The sequence below is a fragment of the Lonchura striata genome, chromosome 17, assembly GCF_050655825.1.
Source record: "Lonchura striata isolate lonStrDom1 chromosome 17, ASM5065582v1, whole genome shotgun sequence".
Classification (NCBI taxonomy): Eukaryota; Metazoa; Chordata; class Aves; order Passeriformes; family Estrildidae; genus Lonchura; species Lonchura striata.
In genome coordinates this window covers 9,819,522-9,840,614 of record NC_140719.1, presented here as the reverse complement: position 1 = coordinate 9,840,614, position 21,093 = coordinate 9,819,522, and the positions used below count along the sequence as shown (strand labels likewise).

Sequence of the window (21,093 nt, the reverse complement as noted above, 5' to 3'; positions counted from 1 at the left end):
CGGGGCCGGGGGAGCCCCGGGGGGGATCGGGGCGGGCGGGGAGGGAAGATCCACCCCCGTGTCCGTGCCCGTGTCCTCCCTCCCTCCTCTTCCTCCCTCCCTCCTCCTCCTCCTCCTCCGCCGCCGCCGCCGCCGCCGCCCGTCCTCCGCCGCGGCCAGCCGGGCAGCGCGGGCGGGCCGGGGGCTGCGCCGCCGGGGAGGAGGTTTGGGGGGACTTTTGGGGGTCCGGGCACTTACTTGGGCTGGAAGTTGGCGGCGCGATGGGGAACGAGCGTTGGAAAACCGTGGGAGGAGCCTCGCAACTTGAGGATGGGCAGCAGGAGAAATCGCAGGTACGGGGCGGGGGGCAAGGGGGGCAGGGGGGGGTCAGTCAGCCCGGGGGTCCCAGCGACCCCCCAGTGTCCCCAGCGAGCTTTTCTCCCGGCGCACCCCAGCGTGGCGAGCTGCCCTCCGTCCCCATCCCTGTGCGAAGCCCCCCGGGCTGCACCTCCTCGCCCCCTCCCAATCAATGTGTTAATTAACCTGCGGCCAGGGCTCCCTCCCAGCCCCGGGGCTGCCCCGCCGGGCAGCGGGCGATGCTCCGGGGCTGCCACACGCCTCTGCTGAACCGCTACACGCTCGAAACTGCTTAAATAACCCTTTAGAGGGGATTTGGGCATCTCGGCTCCGCGCCGCAGCCGGAGCCATCCCTCCCGGCTCGGGGTCTCCGGCCGCTGGACCGGCTCTGCACCTCCGGGAGCCCCGCGGGGTTCCGGGGGAGGCCGGCGCTGCGGCGGGGTGCGGGAGCGGCGGCGGAGCCGCGGTGACACGCGGGGGATCGGCACGTGCCGGAGCCCGTTTCACAGCCCGCTGCACGTGTGGCAGCTCCGCCAGCCGCCGAGCAGGTAGGGAGCCCGAGGAGACCGGGACGGCTCGGCTTGGAAGGGACATGAGGCATTAGCCGGTTCCAAGCCCCCTGCCGCGGGCAGGGACACCTTCCACACGATCAGGTTGCTCAGACCCCCATCCAGCCTGGCCCTGGACACTTGTGGGGATAGGCGCAGGCATGGATGGATGCGCTGAGCGCGGGCAGGGTGGGAAGAAGGAGTGCGGAGTATGGGCAAACGTGTCTGCGAAGAGCTGGAGGACAGCAAATCTCCAGCGAGCCTGTGAGCGAAGGGAAGGGGACGAGAGCTGGCAGTGCTGCCCTTCCTCGGAACCCAGGAGCTGGGCAACGATGGGGGGAGTAGCCGTGAGACACGCTCGATGCTGGGTCCGCCACTTTCCTGTCCCCTGACACCCGCAGCAAGGCAAGAGAGGGGTTTCTGCCTGACTTCCCCTTCTGCGAGCAGCTTCCGCGCCCCACTGGAGAGGGGCTGGCAGCCCGGGAGACCCCTGACCCCCGAGAGGCAGATCAGCCTGCCCTCCCCTCCCTGGAGAGCTCCCTCCTTGTGCACAGCCCCTGCACGCAGGGATTCGGGCAGTGCCACCCGTTCCGAGCTGCCATCCCCCCGGTCCTGTGGCCCCGGGGGCGACCCGGGCAGGATGGATCCAGCCCCGCCACCCGCGGGGGGCTGGAGAGCGCAGCGCGGAGCCGGATGGCTTTCAAAGGATGCACAGAGTTTGCCGTGCAGCCGGGGCCGCGGTCCCAGCTCCCGCAGCTCCGCTGGAATCCCATCCCAGCCCTCTGCGTGCTCACCCACAGAGCGCTCGCCATCCTCCCCGTCCTCTCTCCTCTCCCCTTCCCCATCCGCAGCGTGCGGCGCGCCGTGGGAGCGGTCGCGGGCAGGCTCTGGGTGATGGAGGAGAGCAGGAAAACGGGAGCGGGATTCACTGACCCGCTCCGTGCCCGCGGGGAGCGGGGGGGCGGCGGGGACACAGCCCCGGCCCGGGGCGAGGGGCCGGGGGCTGCAGCCCCCAGGCAGGCGGAGCGGCGGGGCGGGATGGGCAGCCAGGGTGGAGAGGGACGGAGCAGCGGAGCGGAGCAAGGATGCGAACTGAGCTGCTCGGGCAGCTCTGAATGAGCCATAGGTTCGGGGAGGGGGACGGAGCCTCGCTGCCCTGGGGCGCCTGCAGCGCTGGGTGGACCCCGGCAGGAAGGTGCGGGTACCTGGACTAAAGTTTGCACCAGCTGCTGAGGCTGGGCGATGCAAACCACAGTGTCCACCTGCCTGGGAAGCAGAACACAGGTTCTGGTTCGTCCCTGGCTGAGGGCACAGCCCGGGGGCAGAGCAGCCAGGCTGCAGGACTGCTGTTCCCCATCCCACAGCAGCAGCTGGTCTGCTGAGCTGGAGAGGAGCAGGGATTTTGGCAGGAGCAAAGGGCACCTCCTCATCTTAAAGCATCTCCCAGGGCAGAGCTCAGCCTCTCCTGCCCCCACTCTCCGGGGACCAGCTGCCTCTGGCTGCGCCAGGGACAAGCCGGTTTCTGTCCTTCCCTTCCCACAGGCTGCATGTGCTGGAGCTGCTTGTCCCCATCCCCAGAGCAGCTAGTCTGGCTGGCTCAGTGGGCTGGCGGATGATTTGAGGGTCCTGATGAGGTCCAGAGCTGCTCACAAAGTGTGGCTGGGTCACCAAGGTCCCAGCCCCCATGGGTGACCAAGTGTAGATCTACTCCCTGTGCCAGTGCAGGGCTTGGACTGCCTGTCTCACCAGGGACACCACCATGCCCTAGATCCTGCCTGAAGCCCCCTCCCAGCCTCCAGAGCAGGTTTGCAAGTGAAGATCTGCTCATCCCAATCACCACTCAGTCTCACAGCTTCTGCTCTCCCTAGGAAGGAGACACTAACCAGGGCAGGGGGATGTCGTACAGCTGTCCAAAAGTCTTGGCAAGAATTCCAGGAGCCTGAGGCCATGGAACACACAGCCCTAGGGATCATGAGAGCTGTGGTCATGGTGAGGCAGGAGCGTGTGGCCCGGGGGATCTGCAGGGTCCAGAGCTGGGCACGCTGCTGCAGTGCTGCTTTGCTGGAGGGGCTTGGCGGGACCCCCACCCCAGTTTGGAGTGCTGTTGGTGCCACTGGCTGAGTTTGCCTCCTCTCCCCACTGCAGGTTGCCAGGTAACACAACCTGCCAGCAAAATGCCGTGGGACTCCTGAAGCTGCTGCCACTCAGGATCTTGCTGTTGCAAGCAGGGGGGACCACTTTGGAAGGGGATTGGCCCCCAGTTCCTGCTGCTGGTGGGAAGGCAGGGATTCTGGGGCTCGAAGGCTGGAAAACAGCCGGATAAGCTCCCAGTGTGGTGGTACACCTGGGCAGAGCTGCGAGGTTTTGGTGTGCTACAGCCCAGCTGGGATTTGTGTGGCCGTGGGAAGCAGAGCCTCGTCCATCCATGGCTCTGTTCTGGGAGCTCTCACTGCTCAGAGGGGACCCTCGGGCTCTGCAGCTCCTCCATGTGCCCCTGGGCATGGCAGCACTGCGGGGAGCAGCAGCAGGGGAGGGCACAAAGTCCTGGAGATGAGGGTGCTGTCACAGCCAGGACAACCACAGGGACAGGTCCCTGATCACTCTGTAGATCCCAAACCACCAAACATTGGCCTGTGGTCAGCAGCCACCCCTCCTGTCACTTCTGTGCTTGCAGGGTGCTGAGGGGCCCAGCTGAGCCCAGGTCCTGGGTGTCCACAGAAGGATCTGAGTGATGAGTATCTCCCACCTCTCCCTGCCACCATCCTGCTGCTCCTGGGTGTCCCCTGTGCCCCCAAGCCAGGGCTCTGTGCCTACACACACCAGGCAAACTCCTCAACCCCCTGCTTGCCCAGAGCTTCCCTTATTGCCTTTGACATCTCTTTTTAACCTGTGCCGAGGGGCTGAGCCTGGGGCTGTCTCCTCACAGAGCTCCCTGCAGGTGGCTTCCCAACCATCCAGTGCTCTTTGCATCTGCAGCCTCACTCCATGGAGAGGGGGAGGAACCCAGAGCATTCCCGGGGGCTGGCGGGGGGTCCTCAGCCCCCCAGCCAGCCCCGCTGCAGCTGGGGTCACCTTAATGCAAATGGTTGCGTGAGATGGAAGGAAATGAAGGGTGCTTGAAGGAAGGTGTCACTCCAGATAGATGTGCACGGGAGGGGACAGGGCCTGGGAAATCTTTGCAGATGCAGCAATTTTCCCCTCGTTTCTGGGGAAAGTAGTCTTTGTCTCTCTGAATCTGCAGTTTGCTGCCAGCCCTGCAATTCCTTGTGACAGCTGTGGCCAGGGTCAGGGGAAAATCACAGCCTCTGTCCTGCAGGTGTAACGAGGAGGGGAGGTGGGGGGAGACCAGGAGCCGATGGGATCGGGTGGCAGCTCACCCGCTCTGCTCTGGCTGTGCTGGCACTTTGGGCTTTGCAGGGAGAAAAAGCTCTTGGTGGGCATGGAGCAGGTCCCACGGGCTGAGCTGGTGGGCCTGAACAGCAGCAGAGCTGCCAGAGGGGCTGGAGGGGTCAGAGACCTTTCCCACAGCAACTCTGCCTTGCCGGGAGGCTCTGGGACTTATCCAGAGGCTTTGGGAGCAGCTCTGCCCCCTCCAGCAGGAAATGAGGTGACAAGGGAGATGAAGAGAAGTTGCCTGCCATAGCTGAGAGCTGCCCCATGCAGAGCAGGTCCCCACGGCACTCGGGGCAGCATGACCCCAGCACTGACCCACGGCTACCCTGGCTGCTCTCCCTGTGGTCCCTGCTGTGAGGGACACGAGGTGTTTTCCCTTTTTCTCCCCACATTTGTGCCCAGGGCAGCAGGGAGCCCCACACACATCTCCTGGGGAGCCAGGGCTGCTCCAGCCAGGATCGCTGCTGTAAATAAAACATGCCAGAGGGAGCCAGCGCTGCCGTGCCTTGCTCTCGTTATTATTTCATACCCTGCTCCCGGGCGGGCTGGGCTGCTCTGCTGGCTCGGGGTTCACCCGTGGCCTCCGTGTCCCTGCTGGAGCCCAGGGCTCGCTGGGGTCCCACCCTGCCTCCCCTGCCACTGCCGGAGCCCAGAGCCCGTGCAGAGGCTCCGCGGGGCACAGGGGATGTGCAGGGGGGTGCTGATGGCCGCTCTGTGTCTCTGCCCGCAGAGGATGAGCTGCGGGTACGTCCTGTGCACCGTCCTGCTCTCGGTGGCCGTGCTCCTGGCCGTGACGGTCACGGGGGCCATCCTCTTCATGAACCACTACCACACGCCCGGCACCGAGTCTCCCCCTGTCATCAGCACCAACCCCGAGGAGCCCAACGCGCTGGTGACCATCGAGAAAGCCGACAGCTCCCGCATCAACATCTTCATCGACCCCAACTGCCCCAGCGCCGCCGGCGCCCTGGGCCGCGTGGAGGGGCTGCAGACCTCGCTGCTGCGCGCCATCGCCGACCACGACGCCGAGGCCAAGGCCACCAAGAGCCAGCAGAAGGCCCTGCTGGTCACGGTGGCGGACGAGGTGGCCAAGGTGCTGAGCCACGCCGTGCAGCTGCGCGCCGACTGCGACGGCCTCAAGAAGGGGCACAGCGCCATGGGGCAGGAGCTGAGCGCCCTGCAGGGAGAGCAGGGCAGGCTCATCCAGGTGAGCCGGGGCTGGCAGTGCCAGGCAGGGCTCCCTAGGCATGGAACTCCCTGTCCCGACATCCCTGAGGGCATGGCTGCCCCCAGCCCCTGCCCACAGCATCCAGGGAGCAGCTCTAGGAGAAGGAGCTGAGGTTGAAGGCGAGCGGGGCAATTGGAAGCTGGGAAGTCTCTCTGCCAAACCACCCCAGTGCCAGTGAGCCAGGCGTGCAGCCTCCCATATTGTGGCTGTCCCAGTTCCAGGTCCAGTTTGGGAGCTCCAGTCAGAGCCAAGCACAACACAGAACCTTCTCAAGGGCAGTCCATGCAGCCATCAGTCCCCTCTCTTTACAGCCCCCAAAATCCCCCAGCCAATGAGCTGTGTTGAAATGCCTACCTGGGTATGCCAGGGGTCTGCCAGGTGTCGCAGCAAGATCCAGGGCATGGCTGGGTGTTCCTTGTCTGACCCTTCTGGTACTCAACTCCCTCCGCCCAGAGCTGCTTGTTTCTTGCTGCTTCGCTTCTCTCCCCATCCTGATGCTCTGCCACAGCCACCCTGTGTCACTGTCCCAGCCTGGGTCACCTCAGGGAATGATAAGAGCTGGCGGCTGCCTCAGGACACGGCTATTCCTGCCGCCTCCGTCATCCCGTCCTTTGCCCAGGACAAATCCCATGGGATTGCACACCAATGCACCCAAGTTTGGGGATTTCTCCTCCCAGGTGCTTATCCGGACCCTGACCCCTGCCAAAAAGCAACAGAGACATTTTATGGGATCTGCTGTGGATTTATGTCCCCAGCAGCCCACACCAGAGCAGTCAAGGGGCTGGGATGTGGAAGGTGTTGAACCATTTAACCACAGTTCAGTGTCCCCCCCGTGTGTCCCTTGCCCACAGCTGCTCTCGGAGAGCCAGACCAACATGGCTCGGCTGGTGAGCTCCGTCAGCGACGTCCTGGACACGCTGCAGAAGGAGCGCGGCGTGGCCCGGCCCCGGCTCAAGGCTGACCTGCAGCGAGCCCCGGCCAGGGGAGCACGGCCCCGGGGCTGCTCCAACGGTGAGGGACATCCCTGCCAGTGCCTGGGGAGAGGGATGTGCCTGGGGCAGCTCCTGGTGGGGAGAAACCACCCAGCGTGGGGCAAACCATCCTGGAGAAGGGATTTAATACAGTGCAGGAGGTGGAGAAGGAGGGAGATGGAAAGGTGTGTCCTGGAAGGGGGACTTCTCACCCTGCAGCTCCCACTTGTCCATAAACCAGCCCAAAAACCCATTCTCACCCCTGCAAAAGCCCAGAGGGTAGCAGGGACATGTTCACCTCCATCGGGTGGGGAGGGTGGCCCTGCATGGGATCAGCAGTCCCATTCCTCAGCCCTGGGTTGAGATGCAGCTGAGTTGAGCCTGTCCTGGAGCTGGGAGCATGTGCCCACAGCCTCCCTGGGCATTGGCTGTCCCTTGTCCCCATCTGGGCCCCAGCTTGCCCTTGCCATCTCACAGGGACATGAGGTCAGTCCCTGTCAGCTGCTGGGGTGTCCCCACGGTGGTGGCATCCCCCTTGGCACTGCCCTGATCATCAGAGGAGAAAGGAGGGAAAGAGCAAAGTAGCACCAAGCTAGCAACTAGAGCTGGAAGCAAGATTGGGAGCCTGGAAGAAATGGCAAGACATTCAATTAGACCATTAATTAACCAGCTTTCCCCTCATCCTACCCCATCCCTACGGCGCTCTGCAGGCTCCCGGCCCCGAGACTGCTTTGACATCTATGCCAGTGGGCAGCAGGAGGATGGGATCTACTCCATCTTCCCCACCCACTACCCTGACGGCTTCCAGGTCTACTGTGACATGACGACGGACGGGGGCGGCTGGACGGTGAGCTGGGGACACGGGGGATGGCCCTGCTGGCCACGGCTGGCCCCGTGCCGGTGCTGGGCGTGGGAGGTGTCGCCTTGGACACTTGGAGGTGGCATCAGGAGGGGCAATAAATGTCAAGGGGGCCTGGCTCTGCACCCAGAGCTTTGCAGAGGTGCCAGGCAGAGCTGGAGCCCAGTGCCTGCCCTGGACTGGGGGGCTGGAGCTGGAGGGGGCTCCAGGCAGGGAGCTGGATGCCACCTCTGGGATTTGTCCTTCTCAGCAGGGGCACGGCGTGGTGGCAGTGGCTGCGGCTGTGCCATGGGGCACGTGGCTGTGCTTTCCTCCTGGACCCAGAGAGGCGGTGCTGGGGCTCAGGGCAGACCCCAAACCCACACGTTTGGCCTCATCCGAGGCCTGGGGCACCTCGGGTGCTCTGCTGATTCACTCCCTGTCCGATTCACTCTGCCACGATGGCCCCGTAATCCCAGTCACGGGGGCAGGGAGCAGGGTGGGGGACAGCTCTGCCACCCCCAGCCTGCAGCCCCCGCTGCCCCAGGGAGCACAGGGGTGTAAGCAGCTCCCCCCAGCCTGGGGGGCATCACTTGGGGTGCCAGCAGCAGAGAGTCCCAGGAGGTGGTGGGGTCTCACCAGGAGGGGTGGGCAGGCAGCCTCTGCCCTGAGGACGTGCTGGGTGAGCCGAGCTGGCCAGCACCCCTCCAGCTGGGCGCTCTAGGAAACAAATCCCCACGATCTGATTCCCCTAAGCAGCTTTGAGCAGGGCCAGGAGGGAGCTTAGCCCCCCTGCCCTCAGGGGCTGATGAGCCCTCGACCTCCGAGAGCCCACCCTGGGCAGGAGGAACCTGTGGTGTCGGGTGGTATCTGCAGCTCCAGTGGGGAAACTGAGGCACAGCACAGCCGGGGACCTCAGTTCTCGGGGGCCTACAGAGGGGAGAGGGGGACCCTTCTGCTCCCCAAGGTGCGGAGGGTCCTCGCAAACCCTGTGCACGGTCTGCACAGCCTCCACCAGCCCCAGCCAAGCCTGAGGAGCAGCCCAGGGTGATTAGCGAGACACTCAGAGGCTTATTTCAAGCTGCTGCGGGCGGGGGGGGCTCGGGCCGGGCTGGGGAGGGGGCACAGCGAGTGGTCCTGAGCACCGGGAGGGTCTGGGGGGCACCGACACCTCGGCTCTGCCCTGCCTTGCTGGGGCCAGGAGCCAAAGCAGGAGCTGGATCCCGGGGCCGAGGGCCAGCCGGAGCTGGGCTGAGGGTGCACAGCCCAGGCTCCTGGTTTTTGGGGCTGCCCTGCAGTAGAGGGTCCCAAACGTGCCTCCAGTCCCTTGGGTGCAGGGATATCTCAGCCATCTCTGGGGTGCTGGGGGTGTGGGGGCACTGGCTGATCCAGGCTCCAGGTAAGCCGTGGCACGGCTGGGTGCCGTGGGGCAGAGCCTGGGAAATTGGGAAATTGGGAAATTTCCCTTCCCCTTCCCTGTTCCCTCCCTTCCTCCTCCTCTCTGGAGCGATTACTCCTGACATTTGGGCTTATTTGCATGTGGGTGGGTGGAAGTGATGGCAGCAGCTGAATCAATTTTGACTCGGGAGCTTTGGGAGCTGCTGAGCTCAGCTTTAGGCTGCCTGGACAGCTCAGAGGCCACAGGGACAGGGCAGGGGGAAGAGCCCAGGACCTCGCTGTCCCCAAAGCATCATGCACAGAGGCAGGGTCCTGCTTGCTCCCTGTCCCCCTCCTGCGGGAGGCTGAGCAAGGCACGGCTGGTTTGTGCCCCCTCGGTCCTGCCCACCAGCAGCAGGGCCACGTTTGCTGCTGCTGGGGACGTGGATCTGATGGGAGCATCCATACCCTGTGCCCAGCACTGCCTGGGATTGCAGTGAGTGCCCTGGGGCTGCCCAGCCCAGCTCTGCCCCTGGCACTCACCTCTGGCTCTTTGCTAAAGCAATAATGGCATGGTAGAGGTCAAAGAAGGCTCAGCATCTCGGGAGGGCTCAAGAAGTTGCCTTTTCCTATGATGCTGCCTTCAGAATGTCTTTGCAAATGCCCCACACTCCTCCCAGTGCCCCTGAGCCTCCACTGCTCCTCATTTGGGGCAAAATCCCCTGGGATCAGCAGCTCAGCCGCACGAGCAGCAGTGCTCTGCGTGCCTCAGCATCACCTCCATGTACAGCTTGTGCTGGGAAATGGTGGGAAAGCCAAAGAATCCAGGAGGAAAAAAAGCTGTGCCAGCAGGACGAGGGCTGTGGTGACATCAAGGGACAGCTCCCAGCTTCAGGGGTACCTGCTGTGCTGGGACACTGGTGGGGACAGCCTCCCCAGCCTGGTCATCCCCTGCTGGAGGGGTCCTGGAGAAGGATGGGGCTGAGCAGACACTGGACTGGAGTGAACCACAGGCAGGGGCTGAGAGGAGCCACAGGAACACGCTCTGTTTCTGAAGGATGTGGTTTATGTGTCACCACAAACAGGGACAAGACAACTCTGCTGGCAGGGCCAGGCAGTGCTGCCAGCTGTGGTGGTCACAGCTGTCCCCTGGGACTGGCTCTGCTCTGCTCAGAGCTTCCTCCCTGGCTGAGCCCAAGGATGGTCTCCCTGCTGTGACAGGGCTCAGAGGGACCTTGGGGACAGGGCTGTGGGGTCTCTGCCATGCTGCCAAAACTGGAACCAGGAGCCTGAGCTCTGTGGTGCTGGAGAAGATGTGGCTGAGCATGTCCCCAGACGGGGAGTTTCAAGCCCACCAGGAGTTTGGTGGAGCTGAGGGAGAGGAAGCTGCCATGGCAGGCTCAGGTTGGTGCTCCCACTTTTTTCTGCTTTTAACCCATTTTTCTGGGTTTGTGGCTTTGCAGGTGCCAATCCCTGCACCACAGGGGCAACTGGGGGAGGCAGAGAATGAGGGAGATAAATATTTCAGCCTTGCCTTTAAAGAAGGGAGGGAAATCCTTTTTGCTTAAGAGGGGGGTGATGCATATTTGATGAGGAGGAAAAGAGCAGCGAGGCAGGGCTGGGAGCACGATGAGCCTGCGGGTGCACCCAGCATTCCCAGCCCTCCCAGAGGGTGACCAGGAGGTTCCCACAGCCCTGCCTGCACAGAAGAGGCACAGAAGGATTTGTGCATGAGAGATGATGAGGATGGAGCAGGAGACTCGGGAGGACACAGGAGCTCCAGCACTCCCCAGCCACCAGCCTGGTTTCAAGCCCCCTCAGGGCTGAGCCTGGTGGGCAGTGGGGCACTGAAGGCTTCTCCTGGGGTGATTCCTGAGCCGTGCCAAGGCTCAGGCAGTGCAGCCCTGTCCCACACGCTTCCCTGGCACCACTCAGGCAATTGGGCTATTTACAACTGTGGGTCAAAGCCGATTAAGAGGGAGCCCTGGTCTGCAGCCACCGCCTTCCCCAGCGCCGATGGTGGCTGGGGAAAATCAGCTTCAGGCCCCTGTCCAGCCACGCTGTCCCCCTTTCCCAGCAAGCCTGAAGAAAGCCCCTTTAAATGGGCTTAACCACAGCTTCTCAAGTGCTCAATGCGGGGATAAAAATTAAGGCTCTAATTCTAGAAGGTAAGTACAGCAGGATCAGGGCTGTGCCAGAGCCTCAGCCAGCACACCCGACCCAAAAATGCCCATGTGGGGAAGGGCAAACAGTGAGGGGTTCACAAGGTGGTTCTGCTCCACATGCCAGGGTGAAACCCCGTGCAGGAGGGCAGAAGCAGCCAGGGGAGCGAAGCATGGTGGCTCCCCAGCTGAGTTCAGGGCTCATCCACATTCCAAAATCCTGGGATGCTGGAATCTCGGCTTGTCAGCACAGCTCAGCTCTGAAGATGGGGTGCTCTGGCCCCTGGGCTGTCAGAGCCTGGGAGGGTTCTGCCTAAATCACCAAGTGCCCCAGCTGTCCCCACCACGGCCTCGGGAGCACAGAGCTCGGAGGCAGCGGGGCAGGCTCGCTCAGCCAACTTTAGTGCAATTAATCCGGGGCTGGAGGCTTAATTAAGTTCAAATGGTCAGGCATGAAGCAGCGTTTTCTGGATCGCTGTCAATAAATCAAACCCAAAACTATGGATAAAAGGGGATGAAATGCACAGGGCGCACGTGCTGATGAGCAGATGGGAGAGGAAAAGGGAAAGGCTCCACGCAGAAAGGCTGCGTTGAGCCCTGGGATCTGCCTGGAATCTGCTGGGATCTGCCTGGGGTCTGCCTGGGATCCAGGGGCTCTGCAGGGCTCGGGGCCGTTCATTTCTCTGGGAGATTGATGAGGCTGCCACAGAGATGATGCTTTGTAGTGGGGTGACTGCCCAGGAGAGCAAGGAGATCCAGGAGGAAGAAATCTGCCCCGCTGGGTTTTCACAGAGTTCTGAGCACCCAGGAGAGCTCCCGGCGAGCTGGGCAGCCCGAGCTGCAGGACAGACCTCGGGTCGTGCCCTCCATGTCTCCGTGTGCAGGAGCAGACCCCGGCCCTTCGGAGGCAGCTGTAGGGTGTCCACCACTCCAGGGACACCCAACAGCTTCCCAAGGAGCTTCAGGCTTCCTGAGCTCAGCCCACATCTCAGACAGAGGATACTGTGAAGGGTTTTACCTGAACCACCCCTGGGATGGAGCACTTCCCCAGCATCCCTGTGTATCCGCTGAGCCGACGGGGTTTAATTTGTGCCGGCAGCGGCAGGGAGCGGTGGGGCTGCCCGGGGCTCGCAGGCTGGGAGCAGCCCCGCAGCCGATGCTCTCCGTGTGTCCCCAGGTGTTCCAGCGGCGGGAGGACGGCTCCGTGAACTTCTTCCGCGGCTGGGAAGCCTACAGGGACGGCTTCGGGAAGCTGACAGGAGAGCACTGGTTAGGTGAGTGGGGCTGGCAGTGCTCCTCCTGGGCAGGCTGGCAAACCCTCTCTCCCCTGGAGAGATCTGGGGTTTCTTTGTGATGGAGGGGACACTGAGACCCACCCTGCACACCCAAGTCCTGGGAGTGATGGGCTGGGCAGGGAGGGGCTGGACCCCTGGGCATCCCCACAGGGTGCCCACACTCACCCCTTTCCCTCTGCCAGGGCTGAAGAGGATCCACCTGCTGACGGTGCAGGGCAGCTACGAGCTCCGCATCGACCTGGAGGACTTTGACAACGGCACCGCCTTCGCCCACTACGGCAGCTTCGGCGTGGGGCTCTTCTCTGTGGACCCCGAGGAGGACGGGTACCCCATCAGCATCGCCGACTACTCAGGGACAGCAGGTAGGGCAGCGGGATGGGGGCACACACGTGGGCCCGTGGGCACCAAGCCCCTTGCTGGGGTGTTCCAGAGGCCTCTGGCAGCAGTACTGGCTGCGTCCCCACGGCCCCGGGGAGCTGGAGGCGAGGTGAGGTTGGGCACCTGCTGGAAGAGCTCCATTGTAAGGATTGCCTGAAAATCCTTGCCCAGGGGAGCCCCACGGAGCAGGGCAGGAGGTGCCCATCAGGATTCCTTTCCCCTGGGACAGGTGACTCCTTCCTGAAGCACAACGGGATGAAGTTCACCACCAAGGACCTGGACAACGACCACTCGGAGAACAACTGCGCCGCTTTCTACCACGGCGCCTGGTGGTACCGCAACTGCCACACCTCCAACCTCAATGGGCAGTACCTCAAGGGCCACCACAGCTCCTACGCCGACGGCATCGAGTGGTCCTCCTGGACCGGCTGGCAGTATTCCCTCAAGTTCACCGAGATGAAGATCCGGCCCGTCCGGGAGGAGAATTAGCTGATGGCAGCAGCGCCCACGCCATGCCCTGTCCCCTGTCCTTCCCCAGCACCCTGCAGACCCATCCTCCCCATCCTCTCTGAGGGCTCGCCCACCTCTGAGGGGCCCCTGGGGAGCATCTGCTGCCAGTGAGGGTGGCTTTGGCTCCTGGGCACCCACAGATGTTGCCAGACCTTTGCTTCCCCCTGCCGTGGCTCCCCTGCAGCCAGAACAGGTGTCCTGGCCAGATTGTGACCCACGGCCTGTGCTCGTGGCTGGGGCACAGAGGATGCAGGTATTTGGGCCTGCAGGGTCCTGCAAGGAAGGAAAAGGGCTGCCTGGAGGGAAGGAAGGAGGGAGGGAGGGATGCAGCAGCCCAGGCAGGCTGAGCACCTCTGGTCACCTCTGCTCTGGGCACTGACACCTGGCAGTGGGCTTGCCAAGCTGGCAAGGGACTGGGGGCTCTTGTCACGGGGAACCCCAGGCACCCCAAACCCCCAGGACTGGGATGAGGCTGCTGCTCCACAGCTCCAGCTCCCCCATGGTGCTACTGGTGATGGGGAGGGCCCAGCTGGGTCACTCTGACCATGCCAGCAATTCCTCCTCTGGACTGCAGAACGCTCTCCTGTGCCCCTGCAAGAGCAACGCAGCTGGGGAGGGACGACCACCAGCTCCTTAGTCCCTGTTGTCCCTCTCCTGACTCCTGGAGCCTCCCAGCAGGTCAGGACACCCCAAAGTGAGCCAGTACAGCGCTGCAAGGACGCACACCCAGAGCCGAGCACGGCATGGAGCTGTTCTGGCACTGCTGGGGACACAGGGAGCACAACAAGGAAGAGGAGGAGGCGAGGAAGGCTCACTTCCCAACACGGCTCTGCCTGCATTTCACAGCCCCTCCCTCCCAAGCAGAACCCTCACATTCACATCGGACTTTGGCCATCCAAAAGCTGCGACCTTTCCCCAAACCCTTGGGCAGCTCAGCCACATCTCCCAGTGAGCCCCCTCTGCTCGCCGGGCACCCGAGCTCATTTTCACCCCGGCTGAGCTGCGGCACTGGCTCGGCACCTGCAGATATCCAAAGCCTTTCATTTCCTCAAATCCCGTTAAGGTTTTGCAAAAAAGAAGCCCCGAGTGGGGCTTAGCATCTGCAGGGCCCTGATAACTGGGCAGCAGCAGCAGCAGCCGGCCAGGCAGGAGCTGCCACGGGCTGTGGGACTGATGTCTCCTGCTGGCTCCCTGGAAGGACTCAAATGGGGGATTTTGTCAAAAAAAACCTGAGAACCAAATGTGAGCAGACTCTGGACTGAGAGGGGAGGGGACAGATGTGACCCTGCCACCCTTTACATCATTCTCTGCCTGTGCCACAGCACAGCCCTGCCCCAAGAATCACCATCAGACAGATGGAGGGACTGAGGAGGGGAGGAAAACTCCCCATCTCCATTTCCAGGGGAGCTTAAAGCACAGGGAGATCAAAGACTCAGCTTCCCAACTGTGCCAGGTTTGTACTTCCCTCTGTGATTCTTCTCTTTTTTTTAAGCCTTCCCCACCCTGCATCTTGTGCTGGACAAGATCTCTCACCTACTGGGTGAGTGGCTGTCTGCCCTGACAGAAGTGCACAAACGATGCATTGGGATCACCACAGCTCTTTACTCTGCCAGAGAGATTCTTCAGAGCCCTCAGGTGAGGATGAGCTCTGAGTGAAGGGCACTCAGCTCTGCACACTCCATCCACGCCCAGAGCAGGTCAGGCTGGCTCTCTGGAGCGATGGGAACCGGGGGAACTCAGCAGTGGCACTTCTCAGCACATCAGCAGGAGCCCTGAGAGCTTCCAAGGAGCTTCCTGTATTCCACTGGACCTTTCTGGAAAGGGTCCTGCCTGCACCCAGCTTTACTTTTGATCAGTTCTTTTGGTGGGTTATCTGTAGCTGGCTTTTCTGGTGCTTTGGGCAGGAATGCACATGGAACCATGTGCCGGGTGGGAAGGATCATCCCCTCCCAGTCCCCTCCACTGGCGTTCTGCCGTGCCAGGGAGAGAACACTGTACGTTGGTTTGTTGGTAGCACATCCTTGTGTAACTGCCTGTGTCTCCCAGGACCCCCCAGAGATTTGTTTTGATTTGCACGAGAGGTATTTAATCCATGCCAAGGCGCAGGATTTCCCAGGATTATTCCCAAGAGCTCACGCATTGCTCCGTGGCCCTGGATTAGGTTAAACCCATCCGTGGTGACATCTCCCTGGGAAGGGGTGGGCAGGGGGGACCGGGGGTCTGGGATGTGGCCATGGACCTTCCCAGAGAAGCCCTGGGCCAGGCCGTGGTGTGTAGCAGTGCTGTGAAGTCTAGGTCGTGTGTGAGTGTGTCCAACGCTGTACATGTGGACTTTCTAAACTCCTTAATAAAAGGATCTCATCGTTACCCAGCGTGTGACAGCCGTGACAGCGTGGGGACTCCAGCTGTGGTGACAGCAAAGGCAGTGACACCGAATCCCTGCAGCTCCTCGCTGTGCTGGGGGATTGCTCCTTCCCCGTGCCCGGCTCACGGCATGGCATCCTTGGGAATCCCACACGAAACCACCCTGCAAAACAGGAGCTGGGGAGACCCAGGGGGCAGAGGAGGCTTCCCAGGAAAGCCCAAACCAAGGCCCTGCAGGACCTTGGGTGGCCCCGGGACTGGGAGGGTGGCAGGTGTCTGTGCCAAGGGGATCTGCTCCGATGCACAGAGCACCCAGCGATGCCCCCACACCTCCCTGCTGCCCACCTCACATTCCACTGCCACAGCCCCGGACAGACCTGGAGGGGACAGCAGGGTGCCTTGGGGACCATGTTCCAGCACTGGTGGCTGTGTGTGTTGGCCAGGGTGGGTGGGAGCACTTGGCATGTCCATGTGGAGCCAGGCCCTGGGTGGGTTTGGGGGCGCAGGGGTCTCCAGTGGAGCCTGTGCACACACACGGATGGGTGGGACCCCCAACAGCTGCACACAAGGACACACCAGCCAGATGAGGGGGACACGCGTGGGCCCCCAGGTGAGACCCTCCATCCCAGCAGCATCCCTGACAGCTGCCAGGGACACAAGGCCAGCTCCCAGCTGCTCTCCAAATGAGGCAGCAAACAAAGGCGGCGCGTTAACGAGCGGTGTTGCTGTGTTCCCACTGTGGCAGCTCCACCAAGCCCTGTCCCCTCCCAGAGGGTCCCACCCTCCTCTCCCTGTGGCCACATGCCCAAGGGGTGACATGGCAATCAGCACTCGTGGCTATTTAATGGCCCAAGGCGGGCTGGCCGCTCATCTGGACACAAGGAGGGCACAGAGGTGCCAGGGTGGCAGCACTGGGCAGCACCGAGGTGCAGAGGTAAGTGATGGGTGTCTGTGTGTCTGTCTGTCTGTCTGTCCCTGCCTTACAGCCCTGCCTCGACGGGCAGCACAGCCGGAGAGGAGTCAAAGGCTGGTGGGAAGCAGCTGGGGAACCACCAGCACCCCCAGACCCCAGGATGGGACTCAGCAATTTGGCTCCGTGATGGGCAAGGGGGTGGGAAAAGGGAGAGAGCAGAACAGGGGCAAGGTGTGAAAAAGGTAAGGGGGCAGCCCGAAGTGAAACCTCCAGGCTAAGGAGTGTTGGGAAGGGCAGGAAGGGGTTTGAGCGTACCTGGGTCTGGTGCAGGAGTGAGAAACAGCCCCCTTGGGCAAGCATGGAGCAGACAGCCTGGCCCCCAGCACCTGCAGCAGCTTTTAAGGCAATATCTCCGGATAATAGTAATAGTAATAATAATAATACAACCCGTTTCCTCTTTGTGAGGCTTTGTGGGAGGAGGAAGGGAGGCCAAGCAGCCCTGCCCCTGCTGAAGGTCACCCCCCGCCTGTGGCACCACACGAGGCTCAGGACTTCTCAGATCCCTCTCCAGGGCAGCTCCGAGCCCCACAGAGCACAGGGATAAAGCCGAGCACCTTCCTCTGCCCCTGGGTCACCCAGCACAGCGGGCAGGAGCCGCTCGTGGGGACGATCGGGGTGATGCTCCCGCGGTGCCCCCAAGAGGAGCGGGCAGCTCCGGAGCCCCCAGCCCTGCACTGCGGGGAATAATCCTGGGAGCAGCTGCCAGGCTGCGATCTGTGAAGGGCAGCGGCTCTCAAGGAGGCAGGGGGGAGCTCAGACCCTCTCTGGCGCTGGCTGCTGGTGTGGAGGCTGCAGAAGGAGCAGCTCGGGGGGCTCCAGCAGGGGCGGCAGGGCTGGTTTGGGGGTGCTGCAGCAGGGATGGGCACCTCCCTAGGGCAGCCCGTGCCTCAGCCGCTGCCCGAGGATGCTCCACTGACATTCCTCCCCCTTCCTGTGCCTCCCCCAGATGAGAGCACCCTACTCGCTGTCCTGCCTCTTCCTCCTGAGCCTGGGAGCCTGCTTCCCTCCGGGCGAGCGGTGGGAGCCGGGAGAGCCCGGGGCAGCGGCTGTGCTCGGTGCCGGCTGGCAGACGGCGGTGGAGGGCCGGGGTCCCGGCTGGAGGGCCGGGGCACGGCGGAGGAGAAGCGAGGAGGAGCTGGATGCGCTGCTGAGCATCGCCCGGGAGCTGCGGGGACTCGGCGCGGCCGGGGCCGGGCGGCGGCCGGGCGGGCGCGGCGGCCCCGAGCCGCTGCCCGGCGGAGGCGAGAAGCGCAGCGGCACCCTGGGGAACCTGGCGGAGGAGCTCAACGGCTACAACAGGAAAAAAGGGGGCTTCACCTTCCGCTTCGGGAGATGAGAGCTTGGGGCTCGACTCCCCACCTCCCGCGGGTCACCCTGTCCCGTCCTTCCCCTCCGTCTCACCTGGGTTTGATCGGATAAAAGGGTATTTTGGGGGTTTGCTGCTGGGGTTGCCTTGGGGAGGGGGGATGCTGCGTTTGCTCCACTCCCAGTTCTTGTCTGGATCTCCCATCCCTGTCCCCGACCGGTGCAATGGAAGAAGAGGAGGGGGCCTTAAGGAGAAATCACCAAATCCCTTCCCTGGTCACACACAGCTTTTGCTGGGGCACGGGGAAAGGGCCTGGTGTGGGTCTCCAGTGCTGACAGAAAGCAGGGGTGGCACAGCAGGACGGGCAGTGCCAGCAGGGCCAGGCAGCAAGGCCGGAGGCTTACAGCAGGACACTTCTGGTGCTGATAGCCCCAGAGGCTGCCTGCAGTCCAGGGCCAGGGTCTGGGAGGAGAGGGTCCCTCAGAGCTCTCCACCGAGCTGCTGCTCTCCTGCCTGTTAAGGAAAAGTCCCTCCGGCAGCAAATTCTGCTTAGTGTCAAGATGCCTCTCACACGAGGCAGCTCCTGCCTGCAAAACCAGGGCAGAGCAGTGGGGTTCGAGAAAATCTTGTCCTTAGCAACCCCTGGTGTGAGCACAGAAGCCTGCCCTGGCACCACCAGCCCTGCCACAGCCCCATACTGCTCACCAGGGTGAGATAGCGATGCCTGACCTTCAATGTCCTTGTCACCACCCCAGCTCCTGCTGACAGCCTGGCCCTTCCCAATGCCTTCCTGGCCTCGTCACCACCTAATCCCAGCTGTAGCTCCTGTGGAACTTGGGTGCAGGAGGACTGAAACAAGAACTTCTGCACCCACCAGGACCACTGAGAGGTGCTCAGTGTCACTGGTGCTCCAGGCTTTGGAACCAGCAGCCCCAAAAACCAGCACAGGAAGAGCCCCACCGCCCAGCCACTGCCTTCCCCTCTTTTGGGCAGATTTAGCTCTGCCAATCCCAGTGTTTTCTCTGTGCCTGCCAGAGGTACCAGCAATCAGAGCTCTAACTACCTGCTGCAGGCACTAACGGCAACTTACACACTGAGCCACTGCTGATATTTCATTGTAGGCACAAAAATGAGCCTGGAGATGATTTGCAAGCGCTGAATTGCACCCTCAAAAATCAGAGACCGTGGCAGGACTTGGTCGGGGGAGTAAAAAGATTTTAAAGAAACCTAAATCAGGCTGCAAGAGGTGCATTGTAATATCCATCAAGCAGACAGACCACTTAATGCAGTGCTGCGTGAGCCGTTCTGGCAGCAGGAGCAGTGACTGTGCCTGAATGGAGGAGCTGGAACCCAGGGGAAAACAGTCGTGGGGCAGGAGGCCCAGGGAGCAATGGAGGCACAGGACCAGGCTCATCAGGCCTGCAGGGACACAGAGTGCCAGGGTTTGGCCCTCGGGAGAGGACAGCGATGGTGCCAAGGTGAGGACGGGCATTTCCTTCTGCAGCCCTGAGCATCTCACACCGAGCACAGCAGCGACGGCACTCGGGGTGGCTGAGCCCGCACAGACCCGCACCCCAGCACCCCCAAACCCTTCTCCATCCCTCCCCATCCCTGCCCCACCACAGGCCCCCCTGTTGGGAGCGGGACGCAGGCGCCGCGCTGGCATCGCGCAGCGCAGACAGAGCTTTATCGATGTTTCCATGGCAATGACTTCCCCCTACCCCCTTCTTCGGAGTGTTCAAACCATCAATAAACACGCACTGATCAATTTTACCCTGCCCTGGAGTCGGGGGGAGGGATGCAAGGGGGAAGAGTTTTGGAGAAACTCTGAGTTAGTGAGGGCCGGTAAATCCCTGGCTTTGCTGTGATGGATCATTGCAGGGGAAAGTGGCACTGGCTGCTGCGGGAAGGGAAAGGAAACCTGCTGGGCAATGCTGGGGCTGCGGGGATGCCTGGGCTCCTGCACTCAAATCCCGGAGAGGAACAAGCTCAGAACAGCCTCATAAAAGCTCTCACATAATGAGGCTTTGATTGATGTGCAATAAGCTCTGTAGAACTCCCTGAAAATTGGAGCACTTACCTGGCAGGTGAGACAGAGTTGGGCTCAGCCCCAAGCCTCAGGGCACCTTGATGGGCAGCTTGGTGCCAGCAGGGCAATGCCATCACCCTGCTCACCCTCTGCCGGGAAAGGGGCTCCTGCCAGGCTGTGACATGGGGCAGGTGAGGGGCCATGGCATCCCCTGAGCACACCTCAGGGTGCCTGGGAAGCACCAGGCTCTTGATTGCTGCTCCTTGGCGATGAATGCTGGGGAGGGGAGGAAAAAGTGAATGGAAAATAACTGCCCGGAGCCCGGGGGTGTGGCTGGGAGGAAGGAGGGGGAACATGCCAAGAATGACCCCTGAGGGGCTGCACTGCCCACCCTGCACACTGGACACGATACCTCCCACCCAGCTCCTGCAGGAAGCTACACCCCTGCCCAGCTCCTCTCCTCCTGCTGGAGGGAAGCAGCTCCCGAGGGGACACCCAGATCCTGAACATCTCTGGGAGGTGGAGAGCTCAAACCCAGCCACCCACCAATCCATAAGGATCGGATCAAACAGATCCTGGATCCCTCTACCCGTGCCCAGTGCACTGAGAGCAGTGCAGGCATTGCCACCACTGCTGGGACTGTCCAGGAGCCACCCACTCACCTTCCCTGCCCAGGCACAACCCTTGGCCCTGCCGTGGCCTCTGCTCCTCTGTTCCTCTCCCATGGGCTGCCTCTCGCTGCTCCTCCTGCCCAGGCAGAGCTGCAGCACTACAAACACACACAACAGGAACAGCAAATCTCAGAAACTCAGAGCAGCCCCTGCAGAGAAGAGCCGGGGTTAATTGCATCCCAGGGAACCATGAAGGGGCTCTGTGTATCATAACTGGGTCATGCAGGCTGCAGGAGCACAGGTGGGACCTCTACAGCAGAACAGATGCTAGGACAAACACAGAACCCTCAACAAGGGGGTGATTTCTGGGAAAACGCTCAGCAAAGTCTGGTTTGCAGGTCAGCTTTGTGCTGAGCTGGATCTACACTGAGCACGGAGCAGCACTGCCAGGGAGGACAGCTCTGAGCTCGGCCTCAACACTGAAATGACTGAGGGCTGTCCCTCACCCACAGCTGTAGGGACATTGGCACTGCCAAGGCATCAGGAGTGACCAGGAACTGACCCAGGAGCATCACTGTCAGCAGCCCACCCAGGCCAGGTCTCACCCTCGGACAGGGAGTGTGTCCCACTCTGCTGCCAGCCTGCTTTGAGGTGCCCAGGTGATGACAGGAGCCCTCTCCTCAGAGATGACACTGTGCTTAGGGCATTTCCCTCGATTTCCAATTGTGGAAGGATGAATGTCAGCCAAGGGAGAGGCTGTGGGCTGTCCCCGAC

General features: G+C 62.3%; 2 protein-coding genes across 3 annotated transcripts; both read left to right on the top strand.

Moving 5' to 3' along the window:
- The first annotated feature begins 90 nt into the window (after nt 1-90).
- On the top strand, nt 91-15,403 carry FIBCD1 (fibrinogen C domain containing 1). Of its 2 annotated transcripts, none has more exons than XM_085594152.1 (7): nt 91-332; nt 5,008-5,484; nt 6,357-6,516; nt 7,187-7,323; nt 12,031-12,127; nt 12,331-12,510; nt 12,756-15,403. In XM_085594152.1, the coding sequence occupies exons 1-7, from the start codon at nt 261-263 to the stop codon at nt 13,013-13,015; spliced, it is 1,383 nt and encodes a 460-aa protein (XP_085450278.1). In that variant the 5' UTR covers nt 91-260; the 3' UTR covers nt 13,016-15,403. The 2 variants fall into 2 exon arrangements, with proteins under 2 accessions (XP_085450278.1, XP_085450279.1); XM_085594153.1 differs by lacking the exon at nt 91-332 and adding an exon at nt 466-884.
- QRFP (pyroglutamylated RFamide peptide) lies at nt 15,270-20,159 on the top strand. The gene is made up of 2 exons (XM_085594154.1): nt 15,270-16,334; nt 17,320-20,159. Exons 1-2 carry the CDS (start codon nt 15,270-15,272, stop codon nt 17,707-17,709), a joined length of 1,455 nt encoding a protein of 484 aa, XP_085450280.1. The 3' UTR covers nt 17,710-20,159.
- The last annotated feature ends 934 nt before the right edge of the window (nt 20,160-21,093 follow it).

What these genes read in the sequence shown, in the direction of transcription:
- FIBCD1 (XM_085594152.1), top strand. Translation starts at nt 261, where the DNA reads ATGGGGAACGAGCGTTGGAAAACCGTGGGAGGAGCCTCGCAACTTGAG. An exon ending in GCCCCGGGGCTGCTCCAACG is followed by an intron (nt 6,517 to 7,186) that starts GTGAGGGACATC and finishes GGCGCTCTGCAG; the next exon opens with GCTCCCGGCCCCGAGACTGC. An exon ending in GACAGGAGAGCACTGGTTAG is followed by an intron (nt 12,128 to 12,330) that starts GTGAGTGGGGCT and finishes TCCCTCTGCCAG; the next exon opens with GGCTGAAGAGGATCCACCTG.
- QRFP (XM_085594154.1), top strand. Translation starts at nt 15,270, where the DNA reads ATGGACCTTCCCAGAGAAGCCCTGGGCCAGGCCGTGGTGTGTAGCAGT. An exon ending in GGCAGCACCGAGGTGCAGAG is followed by an intron (nt 16,335 to 17,319) that starts GTAAGTGATGGG and finishes TGCCTCCCCCAG; the next exon opens with ATGAGAGCACCCTACTCGCT.